Source organism: Typopeltis vanoorti, chromosome 24, assembly GCF_054136105.1.
Source record: "Typopeltis vanoorti isolate ZY-2024b chromosome 24, IOZ_Tvanoo_1.0, whole genome shotgun sequence".
NCBI classification, from domain to species: domain Eukaryota; kingdom Metazoa; phylum Arthropoda; class Arachnida; order Uropygi; family Thelyphonidae; genus Typopeltis; species Typopeltis vanoorti.
The window spans coordinates 2,309,976-2,333,872 of NC_143572.1; the positions used below are offsets into that span (position 1 = coordinate 2,309,976).

At 34.9% G+C, this 23,897-nt stretch overlaps 1 protein-coding gene across 2 annotated transcripts in view; it reads right to left on the bottom strand.

Moving 5' to 3' along the window:
• kz (putative ATP-dependent RNA helicase kurz) overlaps positions 1-23,897 on the bottom strand; it is a 304,771-nt gene that overhangs the window by 278,064 nt on the left and 2,810 nt on the right. For both annotated transcript variants that reach the window (XM_090413301.1, XM_090413300.1), the window contains exon 3: positions 872-972. In XM_090413301.1, coding sequence (XP_090269427.1) covers positions 872-972 — 101 coding nt within the window. The remainder of the gene's footprint in view (positions 1-871; positions 973-23,897) is intronic.

The following is a 23,897-nucleotide window of genomic DNA, read 5'->3' on the forward strand; positions in this document are numbered from 1 at the left end:
AAATCAAATGTAGAAACTGACCATGAGGTTCATTTCACCAAACTTTTCCACAGCTTGTGTCCAAAGACAAGTGATGGTAAGAAGATTGAAAATGGCAGAATCCAGATTTATGATCACTGATGAACTGCTGGGCTTCCAGATGATAATAAAGTAAATGGGTGGAGACTTATTTCATTATTTTCAATAAAACTAAGGTGAAAGCATTGAGACAGCTTGATAACTGGCATTTATTACCATTCTGTGAAATGGGTATGAACAGATAACAGATGAGTATAACTGACTGTAACACAATATACGATGCATGTTATACCATCAGGGCTAAAAGACTTACAGATATCTATGCTATTTAGGATTCTTCTTCTGTCTTTTTGATGAAAAACTAGGAGGTGCACCATGAACGCTATTCTTTTTCTACACTTGTTATTAGGAATGAATACAGCACAAAGAAATATTTAAACACAAGTTTAATTACTTCTCTGTGATGTATTCATTCCATTAAACCTAATAATGAATTTAAACCAGCACCTAAGTCTAAATACTCAAATGTTCATTCTTTTCAACACAGTGTAGATGTGAAGTTATCACTTTGAGCACTTGTGAAACACTGAATTGTTTTCTGTGACTACCTTGACACCTGATGTGGGAAAACCAAGGTCTTAATACTGGTCTGAGTTGGGATATAACAGATTAAGGCCTTCATTCCATGTAAGACTAATTTCAGTTATTTGGTCAGAGCAGGTATTTAAATCAGAAAGCAAAAACAGTAATCAGTCCAAGGAAAGAATAAGAAATTACGAAGTTTATCCTATTTACTGCAAATAAAGATCATGATATAGATGTAAATGGTAACAAAATATACCATTATACCCACCTTTTCAGTCCTCTGGTTTGCATTTCTGAAGTTGAAGTCAAAAGCTGCAGCTCAGCTTGAGAAATTTGAACCTTCTGCAATTCTTCTAAAAGTAGCTGTCGCTGAAAAAAAAAATAAATAAAAATTAAATTAAATTTTTTTTTTCTGTAAACAAAAAAATAGGTATGAGTACCCAGTGGAGTCTTAGCAAGTTTGAGCAGCCCTGGGCTAAAAAAATTTGCTGCTTTAATCACATTGGATTGAGCAATAATTAAATAATACATAATTAATTATATGTATTATTTAACACATATGGATCAATTGTGCCTCTGGGCTATAGCCCATTTAGCCCAATGGATAAGGAGGCCCTGTGAGTATCTCAAGAATATTCCCATTCACAGAAAGAGACATAGATTCCCTACTTGCAATAAAGAATTATTCTAGCCTAAAGACATGGAAAATAGGAAATGCTAGCTACTGAAATCTCATAATCCCATATCCATCCTATTCAAAAAAAAAAAAAAAGAAGACAATTTTTTTTCCCATTAAACTATTTTCCCTGCTCACTCCTATGTAAAATATTGCAGGAATACATTAACACCAACCTCTACACTATCTGGAAGCACTCAATCCTCCTGGCATCTATTATGTCAGTTAATTTTGAGCAAGTACTTGAAAGCATCTAACTGGGCTTCACATAAAGATCTAAAAAAAAAATTCCTCCTATAGTCTTTCTTCTGCATTTAGTTACTAAATGCAGAAGAAAGATTAACTTTTATGAAGTTATATTAATGAAGAAAGTCAGCCTTTCTTCATTAATGTATATAATATGATGATATATAACATTAATAATGGTATAATGAATAATATAATATTGTGTAATAATAATAACTACATGTGTATAATAATAATATAATAAAGTGTAATATAATGAATAACAATATAACATTGATAATGATATATAACATTAATTATCATGTTTCTATTTTAAAGCCTTAAAAAAAATAAAAACTATCATCATAATTTCCTATATTTCTAGCTCTACATAAAAATCTAAACAATACATTAAACAACTAATCAACATTTTTTTTTTCTTTATAAAACAAAAGAACTGCTAAGAACTCATTATACTCACAACAAACCTCTCAACTGAAGAAATCTACTTTTTAGATACCGAGGAGCAAAGTAAGTTGATTTAGATAATCAAATCCAATTCTTTTTAAGAGACAAAAATTTTATTCTGAAGTGACAGATTTTGGAATCTAGACTTTTCAGCAGTAAGAGATATAGCCAGAAAAACTTCAATGAATAATAAAATGGCTTTCAGATTTTAAACTGTTGAAAGAGAAGAACTGAGTAATGCCCTAATATTCAATTACACATGACTGATGCAATGTTAATATTGTGAGACTGAAGATTAGACATATTTTATTTTTGTTCTCTTAATTTATTAGAGAAGAATTTGTCAAAGTGAGAAGAGTTAAATAATGTGCTAAATAAATTATTTTTTCAGAGCAAAGAATCAAATAGCATATCACAGCTTTCATGCATATGAGCTATACTGGCCAATAATAATAGAAATGATTGCTATATAATTACAATCATCCTGATCAAATTCCTAATATGTATCCTCAAGGTGCATACAGTAAACTACTGATAGTTCTATGAAAAGTTTACATTATTACTAACTTCCTATCAATAATTTTCTTCCAATTTAATTTGTATATGTCAGGATTCCAATATTCTCAGATCTCGTATTTCAGTCTTCTAAGGCACTTCTTACTGTTAATCCACCTCTTCTGGGTCTTTTTCCTGCCAACAAACACCTGTTTTGCTAATCTTTCTTATTTCATTCTGTATCAGTGATCACCACCTGACAGCTCTGGTTACAGATTCTTCAATACAAACAATGTCAATTTTTTTCACTAATATCCTCATTTTTAATATGACACTCCCATTGATAGCATCAGTTCACTACTCTAATTTTTCTCAGAACTGTCATAATTAAAGTTTCCAGTCTTTGATCAAGTGGTTTATTTCCAACCTAATCCTCAGATCGATAAATTAAAACTAGTTTCAACACAATCTTGTATACAGCTATTTTAGTGTTCACTAATTTCTCTCTTATTCCATATAAATTTATTTAGTTGACTTCCTACCATACCAGCTTTGTTGATTCTGTTGTCTTTTTCCATATTTAATTTGCCATTGTCACTAAAAATTATGACGATAGCTGGACAGATGGATTTAAGCATCTTGAATGCAGCTAATGTTTTTGATCTTCCTGCCTATTTTTTTATTGCTGATTACACAAGCCTGCAAAATTAGAGTCATGAAAAGTTGTCTGGAAACTGTTAACTGTTTCTGATTTATTTTTGAATGCTGATTTCAAATATCTCTTCCATTTTTCTCTATCACATAAGGATTTTTCACAAAATGGATCTCAGTATTACAGTAAAATAGCTTTAACATGCATTATATTAAGTATCATAACAGTATTTAAAATTTTGTGTAAACATTTTGGAATGAAAGTATTGGAAAAAAATTTTTTAATTAAAGTAATTAAAGATTAATCTTTACTACATACTTTATATTTCGTTGTGGTGTCTTTTTCTTTTTCCTTCAAAGCTTCTTTTTGAACTTTTTCTGTTAAATTCTTTTCCCAGGTCGTCTCTGTGCAACATCCAGCAATAGTCTGCCATCATGTTGACATTCCACCTGTCCTGATACCTTCTTTCCATCTCCTTATTGTTTTGGTGGAATTGCTCTCCTTGCTCTTTGCTGACAGTTTCCCGATTCTCAGAAAACTAGTCTAAACAAGAGTTGAGAAAGTGCACTTTTAAGCTCATGGAGCATCCCAAATCCTTGAATTTCTGTAGCATGTCTTCCACAATCATTTCATAGTTGGGGTCCTTGTGATTTCCTAAAAATTTGGTCACTACCTCTTTCAAAGCTTTCCATGCTTCTTTTCAACAGTTACCATTTTTTCTTCAAATAGCTTATCCTTCATAAGTTTCCTGATGTCGGGACTGATAAAAATACCTTCTTTTAATTTTGCTGTAGATAATCCCGGAAATTTTGCACAGATGTATTTAAAACACTCTCCTTCTTTCGACAAAGCCTTGACAAATTGCTTCATCAATCCCAGCTTTATGTGAAGCGGAAGTAAAAGGATTTTTTCCCAAGCAACCAAAGTTTCGTGTAACACATTTTTACTTCCAGGTTCTAATGTGACTCTTTCTGGTCATTCCTTCTTGATCCAATGTTACTCTCGATCTCGGCTATCCCACTCGCACTAAACGCACGGGTATCCTCTTTGTTAGGTGAATTTTTGCAACCTCTTGAAGCCATTACAAACATCACTTAAAACACAGTTAAACAAATTTTAATGAATAACATCAACACTATTACACAACACTACGTAAAAACATTAAAAAAAACGCAAACACATTAAATTAAATCTTCACACTAACTTTGAAAATATGCCACCTTTCAGAAATATGATAACTTTAGTAGTCAATGACTAAAGTTCAACTAAAGAATCACACAAGAAAATGTAAGTGTCTGTGACAACAGGAAAGTCATTCCATTATCTCAGCAAATCAGATTCAAAGTAGCCACCTTCACTTTTATCTGCATTCTTCCCTCTCTCTTCCTATCTTAAGAATGAGAAGTTTCATGGAAATTTTTTTATTTACCATAAAAGGCAGTTCAAAAAAGCTTATACAACTAATTAGTAATAAATAAAGGAAAATGAAAATAAATATCAATGCGCTGAATTTAAATCCAAATACTACTAATAAAAACGATAAAATTGGTGGGTGATGGAATTTTTTTAATATTTTTTCTGAACTCCGCAGCTAAAAATCTATAAGAATCAATTAATACTTCTCAGACAACTTTTCCATCACAGGCCTGTGTTATCATACCAAATTTGTTACAACAATTATTCATTTTAGTAAAGAAATCTTGAGGACTTGTACTGAATTTATTTATGCATATAATATAAGATCATCTGAATAAAGTAAAGGGTTGAGTTGAATATCTCCAATCTGATATCATATTTAATGCCACTTTCTTTCAAGTGATCCACATAGATGATAAATAACACTGGAGATGATGTGCATCCTTGTCTCATATCTGATTTTTACAAACTATCTTTCTAAACCTCCTTGAATTCTAAATACTGACCTACAATTCAAATACAGACTATATATTGCTCGATATCCCATTTGTACCATATAAATGTAATGTTTTGAACAGCTATTCTCTTGGCATCTTGTGCTATGCCTTTTCCAATCTACAAACCTATCTTTGTTTTATTTCCATGATTTTTCAACTATTTGTCTTAAAGTGAAACTGATCGTGACAATCTCTATTTGGCCTGAACATAATTGTTTTTCCTCTAAGTTTTCCTTCAACAATTTTTCTTTGCCTCTTTTCACAAATGTCTGTATAAATCTTACTTGAATACTCTATAGAGAAATTCTTCTATAATTTTCACATTCAAGTTTATTTCTTTTTTTTATAGATAAATACTATGATGATGGTTCTACTCCAGTCATCTGGAATTTGACCCTTTGACTAGGCCTTCTGAATTATGAAGTGCAGCCATTTTAAAACTTTTATACCTCCATATCTGAGCATTTTTGGAAAGGTCAATTATAATCTTTTTCAGCTAACTTTCCATATGTCAGATTTTTGATGACTTTTTTCTACCTCAAGTATTAATATGTACTCTGATTGCATTTCTCCTAAGTATTTTCTATCGCTGTACTATCACTTCTTGTTTCATTTAGCAGTCTCTTAATTATTTCAGACATCAAGGATATCTTAATTAGTTTTCATTTTCCTTTTATCATCTCTAATTCCTTTCACAGGACTCTTTTTTCTATTTCTAAGCAATTGTGAATAGCCACCAGAACATTCTTTTTGTCACCTTCCTGACATTTATCTTCTATATTCTTGCCTTCCCATCACTTTTTGTATAGCTAATTGTACACACTGCTTTCTTACATTTTTATCTGTATTCTCTCAGAGTATATGCTGACTTACCTGCTAAGAACTTGCAACAGGCTTTATTCTTTTCCATGAATGCCTCTTTGACTTTGTGAATCCACCATCAAGTTCTGATTTTTTATCCTTGAAAACAACTTCACCATATATCTCACTAACTGAATCAATCTTTGTTTTCTTCAGCCTGCCAATAATTCTCCAATGTTTAGTTCTTGTTTACAAATGCTTTCCTTTTTTCTTGAATAATATTTATATTTTGTATATTTGAGTGTACAGTTCATCTGAAAGCTACTTGACTTTGATTCTTTTTAAAACTTTTTACACACTTTTCTATTCAATATTATATTCACTTTTATTCTACTCAAAACTAACACTTCAATTATACATTCAAGTTTGCTTCTCTAATCACATAAAAAATTTTTCTTCTTCTTCTCTATTAGAACCTTCTGATGTGCCAAAGAACACAAATACATACATACATCTTCAAGGCCCACTCTTCCTAATTGGGTTGTGGGGGCAAAAGCTGCAAGAAGAACTTCCAATGGTCGCGATCCTCTGCCACCAAGCTCAGGTGTTCTGGTGGGATTCCCAAACATGTCCATCCAAGGTTTTGGATATAGTCTATCCAGCGAGTCCTTGGCCTTCCACGTGGCCTCCCACCCTCTGGCTTGGCAAAGAGGGCCTGCTGAGGGAGGTGCCTGTACCAGCGTAACTGTGATCTCTCAACACGGAGAAGTAGCGGTTGAGTATTGAGGGTTTCCCGAATTGCAGAGCTTCTGACTCTGTCGAGTTTTCTCAGCCCCGCAATCCCTCGAAGGAACCTCATTTCAGCCGCTTGGATTCGTGTCCACATTCTTTCAGTCATTTTACCCAACTCTCATGACCATAGGTGATGGTGACATAGACTGTATTGAAGACAGCCAGCTTTGCCTTCTGGCTTAACTCCCGCTTCAATACTACCGAACGGCCAAGCTCCCGCAATATTGAGCTTGCTAAGCCAATTCGAGTATCTAGCTCTATGTCCCATTTTCCACCATTCGTGAATATGGACCCAAGGTATTTAAACTTCTCCACCTGTCTCATTGGGACTCCACTTACATTTAGAGTGCACTGGGATGGTTGTCTTGAGACCACAAACGTTTCAGTTTTGGCCACACTGATCTTCATTCCAGCATCTGCACAAACAGCTACAAACCTATCCAGGGTCCGCTGGAGGTCATCTGTGGAAGAGCTAAGCAGAACTAGGTCATCTGCAAAAAGCAGACGTCCAATGCTACATTTTCCAATTCTGACACACTCACTGCCTCGGCTGTGCCTATCGATCCAGTCCATAAATATTATGAAAAGGAGGGGTGACAGAACACACCCTTGGCAGAAGCCAACGGAGACTGTGAAAGGTTCAAACTTTGTGCTATTTACCCTGACACAAAAACTCTGGGCATTCATACAGGGACTTGATGGAAGCTAATAGTTGACCATCCACTCCATACTCCTGTACTACTTGCCAAAGCTTATCCCGAGGAACCCGGTCATATGCCTTCTCCAAGTCCACAAAACATGTGTAGACATTCTTGGCATATTCCCAAGATTTCTCAAAGACTTGCCTTAAAGTGAAGATTTGGTCAGTTGTGCTTCTACCAGGACGAAAGCCACATTGTTCTTCCTGGAACTTTGACTCAACTATGCTCCTGCACCGTCTTTCCAAGCACTTAGCATACACTTTCCCAGGCAGGCTGAGCAGAGAGATGCCACAATAGTTACTGCAATCCTTCTGGTTTCCCTTCTTAAAGACTGGTATTATTATGCCTGTCTGCCATTGCTTTGGTGCTCGCCCAGATATCCAAGCAGCCTGACATACTCGAGTCAGCCAGAGAACACCGTCTCGATTTAAGGCATATTTGCAACAAGTTTGTGATAGTCAGGTATTTTGGACTATTCTTCCATCAACATAACTGCCAGGCCATGTGCCACTATTTGATTCAATTATATTGGTGCATTTCATAATTCAAATTCATGGTTGAAATAGGGATGTGTATAGGTAAGTCAAGATTTTCCGCATCATTTTCCTCTAACATAATCACAAAAACACCTACAGCATAACAGGGCATTGTCACTGTGAAAGAAGGACTTCGTATCAGAAATTTTAGGACTTTACAACCATGTTATAAATAACTATTTTAATTTCCTGAAGTTTTGACCTTCATATTAAGGTCATCATCTGGCTTTTCATACAGAAAGCTAAAGAAACAATGATTTGATCACCTGTTATTCTACTGGCATAACCTCTAGTGAAAAAAAATAAATAAATACAATTACAAATTAATTAATTATTTAGTCCATGACATGAGCAAACACTCTTTCTTATAGATAGTTTTATTTCAGCAACAATGATGTCCTATTTTTAGCATTACAATTGTTATTTTTGATTTAGGATCTTGAATTATCTCAAGTCCTGTTTATAGTTACTCTTAGAGAGGAAGGTTCCGTGAGTCAAATATGTGCCTTCCATATGTTTGGGATTTTTAGACCATCATTATTGTTCAGATTGGGGTGGTTGATAATAATCTCACAGGCTTCCTTAAATTTGCGTTCATACCATATTTTGGTGTGATGTAAACAACTGGTGCTTTTCCAGTCAATTCTATGTAGTATTCAGGGCCAACTTCACCATAGTTATTATATTTAATATGTTGTTTATGTTCCTTTTGCCTGATAGGAATTGCGTGTCCTGTTTCCCCTATATATGGTAGATTACAGGTGCAATAATACAGTATACTCCAGGGTGGGCCAGCAGAGGGAATGGGTTTTTGGATGAGTTGAGTACGCTTTTTAATTTTGCAGGAGTTTAAAGGTGGCTTTGAGGTTGTATTTCTGTAGTATTCTGTTTATTTTATCTGATGTCCCTTTAATGTAAGAAATGGTTATAGTTTTATTGTAATCTGATTTTTTTTTTATTGAGGTCTTGTAGAGAATTTTGTTAATAGTATTTTGGCTGTAACCATTTTTTAGAAAAGTATTGCTGATAACTTTAAATTTGTCTTTCAGCACTTGTTCATAGGAGCAGATCTTCAAAGTCCTGTTTTTTAGAGTATTAATGACACCTGGTTTTTGTTGGGTGGTGGTAGAAGTTTATTTGTATATATTGGCCAGTGCGTGTCAGTTTTTAACACATACTGACCAATACATGAAGGAAAGACTGCCAGAGGAAGACGTGTGACAAGTGTATCTAGAAAAGGAAGTATGTTCTGTTTTTCAATCTCAATTGTGAACTATATGCATTTGTGTTGTTTGTTTAGGCGGCTAAGGAAAGTGTGTAGTGTCTGGCGGACATGGGGGCCAGATCGCAAAAACATCGTCAACATATCTAAGCGAAACTTTGGGTTTTAAAGGAGAGGAATCTAGAGCATGTTGCTCAAAATGTTCCATATAAAAGTTAGCAATGGGGGGGGGGGGGTAGGATAATAGTGAGTCCATGACTGTGCCTTCTTTTTGTAGGTAGAAAGCGTTTTGCCATACAAAATAACCAGAGCATGCGCAAAAAAGCGCCGTGATATCTAGAGGTAATTTGTTCTATAAAAGAATTGTGTCATTGATTGGGACATTCGTAAAGAGGGCAGAGACATCAAAACTGACTAATAAATCATCTTTTCTAATGCAATGTCTTTGATTATTTTTATGAAGTGTTGTGTGTTTCTGATATATGAGGGGGAATGACCTACCAACTCCTTGAGTGTTGCCACTAATTTCTTGGCTAGGTGCTAAATCGGACTGTCTATACCTTCGACTATTGGCCAGAGTGGTGCGTTTTGTTTGTGTATCTTTCGTAGACCGTAAATTCTTGCGGAACGAGCATAGTGCAGAAGTAATTTTTTGACTGTATCTTCAGGCCACATAGTAATTGATTTAAGTAGTTTCTATGTTTTCTATTTTATTCTATTTGTTGGGTCGTAGTTAACAAGTTGGTATGTACTATTGTCCAAGACTAGCAGATTCATTTTTTCTAAATATGTGGTTCGGTTTAGAATAACGGTGGCACTTCCTTTATCAGCTCTTAATTATTACGATGTCTGGATTTGATTTTAATGATTTCACCACTGTTAATTCGTGTTTCGTTAAGTTGCTTGTTATTGTCGGTTTCTAAATGTATTTTATCTGATATGTTATTTGGGATGAATCTTAAGCCCTTTCAATATTACAAATAAAATCCAGTTTGTTCATCGATCTGGGTGCTACGGCAAAATTTAGGCCTTTGCTGAGTAGTGAGAGTTCATCTTTGTTTAAGGCATAGTTGGATAGGTTAACTATCCAATGAATTTAAAACTATCCAATGAACATGAATTAAAAATAATCCATCTATTATAATCAAAGTTCTGGTTATTGTTATCAAAATCCTCAAAATGTTTAGCCTTTTGCATCTCAGAATTAAGAACTTTAACGGTTAATCAGAAAAGCTGACAAAGAACGTGTGTCGAAATCTGACTTTTGTGTTATCTTCTTTTAATCTTATTCTTCCGTAAATCTTAAATCTTCCAGGTAAATATGCAGGTGGGTATAAATACAGTGGAAACGCAATTTTTCAAGTTTATTTTCATGCTCTCTTTCAGTAAGTAAATTTGACTTTAAGTGCTTGTTAAAACAGCCCTTAGCATTATAGCAGAAAAATTGTCTTGTTAGTAGACAACTTGACTGCACACACCCAAATAATTTATCATTAAAGAACATCAAAGTAATCTTCTTGCCTTCGAACACTACATCATTAATTCAACCATGTGACCAAGGCATTATACGAGCTTTTATAAAGCTTATTATTGCAGGGAAGTTCGTGCGAGAATTATAGCTGAATCTGATTATATAAAAGACCAATCTGATGCAAGTACAATCAGATTGGTCTTTCTTGATGCATCAAGAAGGGAAATAAAAAGATTTCCTTTCTTGATGCATTGCATTTGGTAGCAATGTCATTGAAGCAAGTCTCAGAGAAGACTACTGAAAACTGCTTCCAAAAAGGTGGAGTTTTTAAAACAAACTCTGAAACTCTTTCTTCCAAAGAATTTGAATATCTTACAAATGAAATTTTTGATAAAGCCCCCAGACAGTATGTCAAAAGAATTTGAAAGTTGGTTAGATATTGATAACAAGTTAAAGTGGTGGATACATTGACTCGGAAATATGTCAAGCTGCTTCTTATTACAACTTTAAACTAGTAAAAGAAAGTGAACCTAATGCAAGTATAGAAGAACAAATTTTAGAAGCTCCTCCAACCAATGCTCAGATGTAAGAAGCTCTACGAATACTTTGTCACAGTGTGCAACAAACTTCGAAAGCCATTATGAGTATGAGCAATTTATTCATGAACTACTATATTCAAACACATTACAGACAACACTAGATAAGTTTTTAAAATAAATTTTATGTTGTTTATAATAATAAATTAAATAAAATGATGTTCATAACAATAAACTGAAATAAATGATGCAATTTTTTTATATCCTTTGTTTAATGTTATCAGCTTGTTATTGTCATCGAAAAGCGACTATCCGAAAGGGATCACAATAAGTGGCATCTACTGTATATATATATAATAAAAAAAATAAAATAAAAAAACTGGGTCATAAGCCTCAGGTGATTCTCAATATTACATAAAGGCTTATGTGAAGGCCTCCTGTCTTGATTCTCAAGTGACTTGATTCATTTATTGTAAATTCTAGTCCTTGTAAATAAAGAGTCATTTCTAACACCATAAGAAAAATATGAGTGAAATTAAATTGACATTCCAATTCCTAAAACTAATAATTTCATTTTTATTTTTCTTTCAGATATTATAAATTAAAAGTTTTATGTTAATCTGAAAATTAACAAAATAACTGAATAAACTGATATTATTTTGCCCTGCTTAATGACTGTTTCTCAAAGAATGGGTATGACTTTTAAAGTATAAGCCTACGTCTAGAATAGGATTTGAGATTATCTGACTACGAGCTCACCCACAGTACTAATACATGATAGATTTACAGCCTTTCAAGGATAGGATTTACATTTAAAAAAAAACAGTTTGGTTCACTTACGAACTGAACTGCAGTCCATTTTTCTAAAATTGTTTCACTGAAGAAGATATACATTACAAATAAGACTTTGGACTGAAATTAATATACTATAGCTCCTTTGAGAAGCATAAATCACATTCCCCTCCAACTGGTTGAACAGCTGAGTATTGTAGTGCTGTTGTTAAAGTACATCATTTTCAGAGATAGAGATGTTTTTTAATTTTTCTATAAAATGTTGAGAGTTTTTAATATAAGTATCTGAATTATGGATGTGTTGTTGTAGAATTTTAGCTAGATATTTTGACAGTAAATATGTTGGAGAGTTCATTCCATCCACTATTGGGCATAATGGGGAGCCATCCTTATGTACTTTTGAAATGCCATATAGTCTAGGAGTTAGAGGATGCATAGATTTTAACTTTTTAATTAGATCTGTAGGCCAGTTTGTCATCTGACGTAATAATTCATTGGTATCGTTATGGTTCAACATAGGATCTGTATTAAGTACATTATAGACAGATGTATCTGATAAAAGATTGTTGAGGTTGTCTTCATAATCTTTTGTGTTTAAGATGACAGTGCTGTTCCCTTTGTCTGCCTTAAATATGATGATGTCTTTGTTGTTCTTTAAGTTGAGTAGCGTTCTTTTTTCCATAGGAGTGACATTGGTGTGAGGAGATCTTGAAGGAGACGAGAGGATTATGCTGCTTTGCAATCTAAAGTCATTAGCTGTAAGTTGTGGTAGTAGTGATATTGACTTCTCTAAATTTCTACAAACATGCAGGAGTTTATAACATCCCTTGTTCCTGTGGTCTAAGTTACATTGGTCAGACATCTAGAAGCTTCAAAGTGAGACAAAAGGAACACATCAGCTATGTTAGAAACAACAGACAAGATATGACGTTTAAAACAAACCTGGCCTTTCTGGCCTTTCTTCCCACTTCTCTACAACCAACCACATTATTGAATGGAATAAAAGTCTTATGCCATATATAGAAGAAAACTACCATTCCAGAATCTTCAAAGAAGCTGCTACAGTTGCCCGCCACAAATAATCTCAACAGGAACCAAGGTTTAATCCTACCAGATATATGGAAGACTTTAATTAGATCAATAAACACACAAGAAATGAACTTCGGTGCAAACTACAAAATGCATCTCAACAAGTAAATCATGTATCTGCGACATGCGTATTGTTTCACGCACACTACTATTTTGTTATTGAAATAGAATTGTAAGTTAACGTTTAGCTTGTAATTTTTGTTTCTTTGCTTTCCTGATTATACCCTGATGAAGCTGACAGCACAAGCCGGCGAAACTAGTTCGTAATTAAATTAGTTATTCACCTACACTTGGCCAATATCTAAATAATAGTTAATTTTCATTATTCTATTCACTGGTTTTATGAAGTGCTGCTTCTCCCCCCCCCCTCAATGACATTTCTGAAATTCTTTAAATTAACTGCATATGCTGTTAATTTTACATAGAAAATAAAAAATAAACAAACAACTAGATGAAACAGATGGGTAAAACACTTAGAATACATCCTAAGTCCAAGCACAGTTACAATGAAATTTATTCTGGCTGTGCTCAACAGATGATGTAATGCCATTTGACCAAGTAGCCTGGATGCATTAGGTGTCTTTAGTAGATTTTAACAGTATGCTTTCCTATATAAAAAAAAAAAAAAAAAAAGAGAGAAAAGAAAAGAACCAAACAACTGTAACTAGACATAGGTATTATTTCTGGGAAAATTCCCATGTTACTCCTCTTAAAAACTATTATTTTTAAAGCTATTCTGCCTGTTTTCATTTAGGAGAGCCCCTTTTTTAATGTCATTGGCTTTTTACTCAAGAATTCTTAGGTCATTACAGATGTATTTTAGAGACAAATATATGTAGAATAATAGAGGAAGAAAATTCACACATACCTTTTTTGGACACATCCGTTATTTTTATATCTATGCATATCCGATATTTTTTTGCATATCATAGATTTAGTATTTACGTGAATTACCCTAATTAAAAGTGATTAGCCCCAATTTTAATTAACTATTAATTTTCCTTTTTTTTTAATTTTAGGAATATTAAAATTGTTATCATATAAAATCATGGAACCAGCAACAAAACGAAGAAAGTATGAAGCCCGATTTAAAATAAGGGTAATTAAAATGGCAAAGCAAACTAATAACTGTGCTGCTGCAAGAAAGTTTGACATAACCGAGAAGATGGTAAGAGAATTGAGGAAGAAAGAAGATCTTTTAAAAAAATTGCCAAAGAAAAAATGCGATGAGAACAGGGGATCACCGATGGCGACAACTAGAAAATCAGTTGCAGAATGGGTATTTGAACAAAGGCAAAATGGTTATCTTGTTACAAGAAATATGATTAAAGCATATGCACTAAAACGGTCAAGATTGAATCTGGATGAAAGTATAGAATTTCAAGCTACTTCAGGATGGTGTAATCATTTTATGAACAGACAAAATCTGGTAATGCAACAAAAAACTAAAATTGCTCAAAAACTACCAGCAGATCTTGACTACAAACCTACCAGTTTCCATAAATTTATTATTCAGTTGAGCCAAGAACATAAATTTCCATTGTCAAATATTGGAAATATGGATGAAACTCCTATGAGCTTTGATATGATAAGCAATAAAACAGTGGAGTCTAAAGGTAGTAAGAGTGTACAATTTTGTGATGAGAGCATGGAATAAAGTAAAAGTAGAGACTGTGGAGATCTTATGGGTAGTATGGAAGATGATCTGTTGTGGGACACTGATGACAATGAAAATGAAATGAATTCACCAGATTCGAACTGGGATCCATATGACGATCATTTATAAACAATGAATCTGAAGAACTATTTTCAACAGATGACGATGAAGAAGTGCGGGGTGCTTAAGGGTCAAAGCTGTATAACTGAGAGGAGACCTCCACATAGCCTTTAAAGGAATGCGGAGAACCGACCAGGGCTTCTGACCTAATGTCCAATCCTCACCTTCTCGTGGTGCACCCTGTTGGGTATCTATTTGGATATTGAACGAACAAGGATGGGCTGGCAATTTGGGATTTAGCCGACCAAATTGTATTCTTATTAGTTAAACCAAAATAAAAAAATGATGGTACAACATGACAAAATTTCATGCCGGCTGGGGCGTCGCCCGGTTAAACAAGGCCCCCGTTGTTTTCGCCAGGGAACCAGGGCGAACAGCGAAAAGTCAGCTACTGGAACAAATCTGAAAACAAACCCCAACTCAACATCACCAGAGTTAAAGATCGGTACTATCAATGTAAGAAGCCTGAATGGCAAAGAAATTGAGCTAGCTGAGGAATTAGATAAGTACCAGATCGACATAATAGGGATGACTGAAACAAAAAAGACCAAAACTGGTGAGATCTTTCTGAGCAATAAATACAAAATGTTATATTCAGGCAATGACAATCAAGGAAAAGAAGGAGTAGCCATAGTATTCAACACAAAATACGAGGCTAATCTTCTTGAATGGCAGTCAGTCTCAAGTAGAGTAATGTGGGCAAATATGAGAATGGAGAACTGGACAATGAGACTTATTTGTGCCTATGGTCCCACAGAAGGTTCTACTAAGGTAGAAGTGGAGGAATTTTTTGAGGCTTTAGAAAAAGCAACTGACACAATGAAAAAGGAAAAGTTGGTCCTTGTTGGGGATCTAAATAGCAGAGTAGGAAATGATTGTGAGACATACAAAAATATTTTGGGAAAATTTGGAGAAAAGAGCAAAGCTAATAATAATGGCAAATATCTGTTGGATTTCTGCTCAGGACATGGACTGGTTATTACTAACACCATGTTCCAACATAAAAATGTGCACAAATTCACATGGAGAGAAGAGGCTAGGAATAAGAAAAGTCTCACTGACTATGTTATTGTTGATAGTGATGTTTTCTCCCTGGTGCAGGACACCAGAGTGTACAGAGGATTTGAAATTGGAAGTGATCACTATTTAGTCTTGAGCAGGATAAAATTGAATTTCATATTGAAAAGAATAACATGTAAGAAAGTTTTAAAGCGAATAAAAGTTGAGCAGCTCTCAGATGTGAACTGTAGACTAAAATACAGAAATATTATTGAAAAGAAAATGAAAGTGTTTGAGAACAGGAATCAAACCTTGGAGATTCAGTGGCAAACTCTGAAGGAAACATTGATTGATTCTGCCAGAGAGGCATATGGTGAGGTTGTGTGCAAGGATAAAAAAATCAGAACTCCCTGGTGGACACAGGAAGTTAAAGAGGCAGTGAAGGAAAAGAAGAAAGCATATCAAAAGTTCCTGGCAAATAAGTCAGCTTTTACTCTTACAGAATACAGAGACAAATGTAAGAAAGCTAAACAGTGTGTAAAACTAGCTAAACAAAAGTCATGGGAGGACTTTGGCAAGAATATAGAAAATAAATATCAAGAAGGTGGCAAAATATTCTGAAGGCTGTTGAAGAAGCTTAGGAATGGAGGAAAGAGTGCTGTAAAAGGAATTAGAGATGATAAAGGTGAAATGAAAACAGGAGAAAAAGATATCCTTGAAGTATGGAGTAATTATTTTGAAAAACTGCTAAATGAAACAAGCAGTGATGACAGCACAGTGATAAAAAACACTGACCAGGCATGCAGTCAGGAATACATATCCATACTTGAAGTCGAAAAAGCCATCAAAGGCTTGAAATGTGGAGAGGCAGCAGGAGTAGATGATATTCGACCAGAAATGCTGAAGTATGGTGGTATAAGAGTCTTACAGTGGCTACACTGCATAGTTCAGAAAGCCTGGACAGAGGGACAAATTCCCGATGATTGGAGTAGAGCTCTAATAGTACCCATATATAAAAAGGGAAATAAAATTGAATGTGAGAATTACAGAGGTATTTCCCTACTGAGTGTTCCTGGCAAGATCTATGCAAGTATACTTGAGAAACGGTTGAGAAGAATTGTGGAAGAAAAGCTTGGTGAAGAACAAGCTGGATTCAGGCCAAATAGAGGCTGTCAGGATCAGATCTTCACTTTACGACAAATAGTCGAGAAAGCATGGGAATATAACAAAGATCTGTATTTAAGTTTTGTCGATTTGGAAAAGGCATATGACAAGGTGCCAAGAGAGAAGCTATTCAATACGCTATAGTTATATGGTGTCAATGGGGCATTATATCAAGCAATACTTAGTCTTTATTTGAGTTGTGAGTCAGCAATTAGAATTGAAGGAAGTACAGGAAGATGGTTTAATGTTAAATCTGGTGTGAGACAAGGATGTACATTATCCCCTCTGTTATTCATTATCTATATGGATCACATTATGAAGGAATGTGGTATTAAACCTGATATCAAAATTGGAGATGTTAATGTCAGCTCTTTGCTTTATGCGGATGATGTTATACTTCTAAATAAATCCGCTACAAGTCTGCAAGATTCTCTGACTAAATTGAATAGCTGTTGTAATAGATATGGTATGAAGGTCAGTAATAAAAAGACAAAGACAATGAAAATAGGCAGAATCATTGAAAATGTCAACTGTGTTGTGAATGGAGAACCTGTGGAACAAGTAAAACATTTCAGCTACTTAGGCACAATTTTTACTGAAGATGGTAAATTAAATATAGAAATAGACAACAGAATCAGCAAAGCTGGTATCGTGGGAAGTCAATTGAATAAATTCGTATGGAATAAGAAAGAAATTAGTCGGAACACTAAATTAGCTGTATACAAGACAGTGTTCAAACCAATTTTAACTTATGGATCTGAGAGCTGGGTCAGAAGTAAAACACTTGACCAAAGACTAGAGACCGCAGATATGAGAGTCCTGAGAAAGATCAAAGGCGTGAACAGATGGCATGAATGGCAATATCATATTAAAAATGAGGATATTAGGAAAGAACTTGACATTGTCAGCATCCAGGAATGCGTTAGCACAGTTAATCTCAGGTGGTATGGTCACTTAAATAGAATGGGAGAGGAAAGATTAGCAAAACAAGTGTTCTCTGCCAGGTTGGCAGGAAAACGACCCAGAGGAAGACCAAGATATAGGTGGATTGATACGGTACAAAGTGCCTTAGACGATAGAAATATAAGATCTGATAATGTTGGAGTCTTGACAAGTAACAGACTGATTTGGAGGAAAATTGTAGATAGGAAGTTAGTAATGACGTAATTTTTTCATATAGTACTGTCATATCCTGTACACCCCTTGAGGGTACATGGCAGGAATTTGATGATGATGATGATGACGATGAAGAAAATTATATGAAAATTGAGGTTAATAATTATTATTTGTTTTTTAAGACTTACATCTATTGTAATATTTTAAAAAAATTATGTAACAAAAAATTAATCTGATTTGTTTATAAACACTGCCTATTTTCTTATATAATGATGTTTTGTAACTACCCAAATGTTCATCCAAGAAATTAAGCTTTCCTTTTAATACTCACCGCATAACATGACCCATGATTTCGAGGGGTTTTCTGTAGTATTTGAGAGTCGTCTTATATGCCAACATATACGGTAATTTGAAAAAAAACCTGAGTTTTTTATATAATATATACAGAGGTGGGGTAGAGATGAAAGACAGGGCTGAAAATAGAAATTGTTTTTTTTTACGAAGGGTTTATGGGAAAAGGGGCCAGGGAGAGAGTTAATGAGGAGCGAGCCATTTCGACCGTGTGTTGTCGTCGGAACTCATGGAAGAAGTGTAGGCTATGTCATGTCGGCTTGGTGTTTCTGCCTTCGAAGTGCTTGTGTTATTGCCTATCGGTTGGAGTTGTGATTAATTTTAATGTTGTGGAGCTTCGAACACTCTGAGTGTTGGAAGCTCCACAACTCAATCAATGACCACTGACCCTACATAATCTCTGAGTGTTGGAAGCTCCACAACATAAAAATTACATCACAACTCCAACCAATAGGTGATAACACAAGCACTTCAAAGGTAGAAACACCAAGCCAACATGACATAGCCTACACTTCTCCTATGAGTTCTGACGACGACAAATGGTTGAAACGGCTTGCACCCTGTTAACTCTCTCCCTGGCCCCTTTTCACATAAACCCTTCCTCAAAAAAAAAATTTCTATTTTCAACCCCCTCTTTCATCTCTTCCCCGCTCCAAAAAAAGCGCCCTTAAAAATAATAATATATGTATATATTTATATAAAAAAAACAAGTTTTTTCAAATTAATTCTCCCATATCCTCACCCCCCCCCCACGTTTTCCAAAACCCCCTTCCCTTTTAACAGCCTAACAGCAGAAGTACGAGCATCGCAGAAAGAAGATAGCCAACAACAGAAAATTTGCACAAAAAAGGTATGTGCGAATTTTCTTCCTCTATTATTCTACATATATGTCTCTAAATACATCTGCAATGACCTAAGAATTCCTGAGTAAAAAGCTAATGACATTAAAAAAGGGGCACTCCTAAACGAAAGCAGGCAAAATAACTGTAACTAGATATTTTATAGAAATGTGTGGTAGATGTAATAATACTTGGGGAAAAAAAAAATAGTTTAAGACATGTAATGGAAAGTAAAATTTATTAACTCCTGTATGTTTCACTGTAATATGAACATCATTCAGGAAGAGAGCAAAAGAACTGGTAACAACATTCAAAATATGAACATAAAAATCAGTCATACAGCATGAGTATGCTTCCATATGTCTCGGTTGCAGCTAAGTAAACAGAAGAAAACACTATTAAATTTCCAGGGAACTAGGTGTGGTTGTGTAATTCAAAATTAATTTTAAAAATAATAAAAAATAAAATTCATGGACAATTTTTGGCGATTGCTTCCCAAAACTTAGAGGAATAGACAACTGAATTCAAATCTACAATAATGCAACATCTTTGTCTGATACCAATGAACTCTGTGTCTAGTGTTGGTGGCATGAGAAGCAAGGCGTGAACCCTCTGATTCTAGAAATCTTATATAATTTTGTTGTTCTTGGATTCTAATCACAGCAGCATGGCCAGTCTGCAAAAATAGCAAAGTTAACATGAACAGGGTACTTGATAAATCAGGTAAGGATAGCAGAGGATTTTTATCTTTAACAGATAATAAGAAAAAGATAATGTTTTTGGTAGGTTTGTAAGTAGTGCACAGATTGCATCTGCAGAGAATCCTTTTACAATCTGCAAAAATGGAAATCCTTTTTGCAGATTGTAATTTTTAAACTATTAAACACTTCAACAGGACATTGTTAAATTGTTTAAATTTACTATCAATGCAGGATCCTTCATACTGCAGAATAAACTGTATAAGCAAATAGACAGCATAGTCATGAGCAGTCATATTTACTTGCTTTGGCTGATTACTTTATGGATCATTTGGAAAGTCAACTTTTTAACACCATTTTTCCTGAACCTCATATCTGGCAACATTTTGTTGATGATATATTTACAGCATAGTCCCACTCTGAAGCAGAATTACTTCAATTTTTGGACAGAATAATGGTTCCCTGGAACTTCAATCAGCTGTGATTAGCCAGACTGATTTCAAGTGGTTAGCGTATCCACTCTCCAGCCAAAACGCTGCGGGTTCGAATCCATGGGCATGGATGTTTGTGATTGTCTGTGAAAATATTAGTGGTAGATACCGTTGGTGTAGATGATGAAGGTAGCTGCGGCTGATGCAGATGGAGAGTTGTGGAGTAGGTGACCTCCCTCGATGAGTCTTTGGATTCCCTGGAAGTATTACATAATAATAATAATGATGTCTGACTCATTCTTGTGTTCATATTTTGGATAACCAATTCAAAAGAGTTGGCTACAACATTTACTCCCTGAATAATGCATATATTACAATGTGCAAAATATATAGGAGTTGTTAATAAATTCTAATTTCCATTACATTGCATTCCTACCCTTACCTTCAGTAATACTGAAGTGAAATTTTGAAAAGACAAAGATGTTGCACTACTGTAGATTTAAATTCGATTGTCTATTCCTCTAAGTTTTGAGAAGCAATCACCAGACAAGATCAGATATAAGGTTCAGGAAAAGTGGTGTTAAAAAGTTGACTTTCTAAATGCATGAAATTATTCTATCCTCTGATAGATATAAAGTGACTTGTATCTATATCTTAGCCTATGATAGACAGTAAGAACTATAGATATATCCTGATCATATGAGATGTTAGGTTCCCGACCACTGTTGCATAGCAAATCACTGTTTGTTTTTTTGCTGCTGTTGTTGTTGTTTGTTTATTTTAATCATAGATGAATGGTTAATGGTTTAATGTTTTTAAACAGTATTTATGTTGGATACAGATACCAAAACTTTTTTGGTAATGTTCACAAATGAAAAAAAAAAGTTATTCTGGCTTAAGGGAATATATCAACCAGACTGGTCATCAATCTACAACATTAAAAGTTTTACAATTTCAGCAATAAGATTGTCATGTTTAAGGATAACTGTAGTATTAACTAAGGTAGCACTTTCACTTCAATGAGAACTTTATCTTTACTTTTAACCCTTCATATAGAATTAAATGAAAGAAAACTGACATAGTATAGAAGTCACTATTAAAGTTTGAGATTTTTTTTTTCTCAAGCAGCATCAGCAATGAAGAACATCCCAACCTTCAGCAATATTGCTGCATTAAGTAACCAATTACTGATAACATTTTAATGTTGTCTTTGGCCCAATGGCTATAGATTACATTAAATCCAATCCCTCTTTTGATACTTCTTTTGTCTGTTACAATTTTGAATTCTTTTGAAGGTTACTTGATTGTTAGTGCCTAATGTTTTCTGACAAGTTTTTTTGTGCTTCAAGGATATTATGTTGGAGGTTTAATGGATTTTTTACAACACTCAAAAAGAATTAAAATAGAATTTAATACTTTCTATATTTCGTCCTAGTCACTAGGACATCTACAGGGATTACAAAGACAATTAATGCAACATGCACACAAAAACTTACAATACTAAGCCCAACCATGTGGGTGACAATAAAGTCCTATCTAGGTGGAGCGCCCTCTAAGGGCAGTAGTAGGTGGCCTGGAACGTAAAGTGGGACCTCTGGTGATGACTGTTTCCCAAATCTTCAGAAGCTTAATGCAACCGTATTTGTTAAGATTTGGTTGGTTTCTGAGAGCTGCTGCTGCTTCTAAGAAAAGTCTCTCTTTCTTGAATTTGCTGTGGTGGAGCATGGTGGTTTTCTTCCATGATACTCTGTGGGTGGTGTCCAAAACATGGTCAGCCAAGCCTGAATGGCCATAGTTGTGTTTAACGATGAACGACTTGTGTTCCTCCAGGCGGATGGATGCTGATCTGCCTGTCTGCCCAAAGTACGCAAGCTTACAGGAACAGGGTACTTTGTAAACTCCTGGCAGAGAGAGAGGAGGGAGCTGATCTTTCGTAGAACGGATGAGGGTAGCCAGTTTGCGGTAGGGCTTATGTGCTGTGTGTAGGTTATACTTTTTTAGTATCTTGGCTATTTTTTCCGAAGTGCCACGGATGTAGGGTATGGTGATAGCATTTTTAAATTCTTGTTGACGAGAGGGACGGGGAATGGGGGAGGAATTGATTATTTTTTTGATGCTGTGTTCGCTGTAGCCATTGGAGAGGAAAGTTCTGTGTATGTGGTTAAGCTCAGTAGTGAGGGCGGTTCCACTGGAACAAAGATTGTGGGCTCTCTTGCTAAGGGTTTTAATGATGCCATATTGTTGTGAGGGGTGGTGGTGGGAGAGTTTGTGAATGTATCTGCCTGTGTGTGTGGGTTTTCTGTATACAGTGAAGGCAAGTGTATCATTAGGCAGGCGCGTGACTAAGGTGTCTAGAAATTCCTAGAAAATGTCATCACCATACCCTACATCCGTGGCACTTCGGAAAAAATAGCCAAGATACTAAAAAAGTATAACCTACACACAGCATATAAGCCCTACCGCAAACTGGCTACCCTTATCCGTTCTACGAAAGATCAGCTCCCTCCTCTCTCTCTCTGCCTGGAGTTTACAAAGTACCCTGTTCCTGTAAGCTTGCGTACTTTGGACAGACAGGCAGATCAGCATCCATCCGCCTGGAGGAACACAAGTCGTACATCGTTAAACACAACTATGGCCATTCAGGCTTGGCTGACCATGTTTTGGACACCACCCACAGAGTATCATGGAAGAAAACCACCATGCTCCACCACAGCAAATTCAAGAAAGAGAGACTTTTCTTAGAAGCAGCAGTAGCTCTCAGAAACCAACCAAATCTTAACAAATACGGTTGCATTAAGCTTCCGAAGAATTTGGGAAATAGTCATCACCAGAGGTCCCACTTTACATTCCAGGCCACCTACTACTGCCCTTAGAGGGCGCTCCACCTAGATAGGACTTTATTGTCACCCACGTGGTTGGGCTTAGTATTGTAAGTTTTTGTGTGCATGTTGTATTAATTGTCTTTGTAATCCCCGTAGATGTCCTAGTGACTAGGACGAAACTGGTTGGGCTTAGTATTGTAAGTTTTTGTGTGCATGTTGCATTAATTGTCTTTGTAATCCCCGTAGATGTCCTAGTGACTAGGACGAAATATAGGAAGTATTAAATTCTATTTTAATTCTTTTTGAGTGTTGTAAAAAATCCATTAAACCTCCAACATAATGTCCTCACAGCACTTAAGCCTCTACACAAGAAGTGCTTCAAGGATGTTAGTTTGAAATCCAGCAAAATGTCAATATGATACACTATAACATTTTTTTTTGTTTTTGTGATGTTGTGAGTCAGTACTATTAAACAGTTAATAGAAATAAATGTCAACATCTAAGCATTTCCATGTGTTTCTACATATTTCATATCATTCAGTTAAATATCATTCTTCTACACAATAAAACTGGCAGCATGGTATCATTGTTCTGGATATTAATTTACACGAAATGCTTAAATATATATTTTTTAATTACAATAGATATTTTTAAAACATTTCTGAAGATTCTTTCAACAAAGATGATTCTTATTCTGCAATGTCAAACCGCTAACTAAAATTTATTTC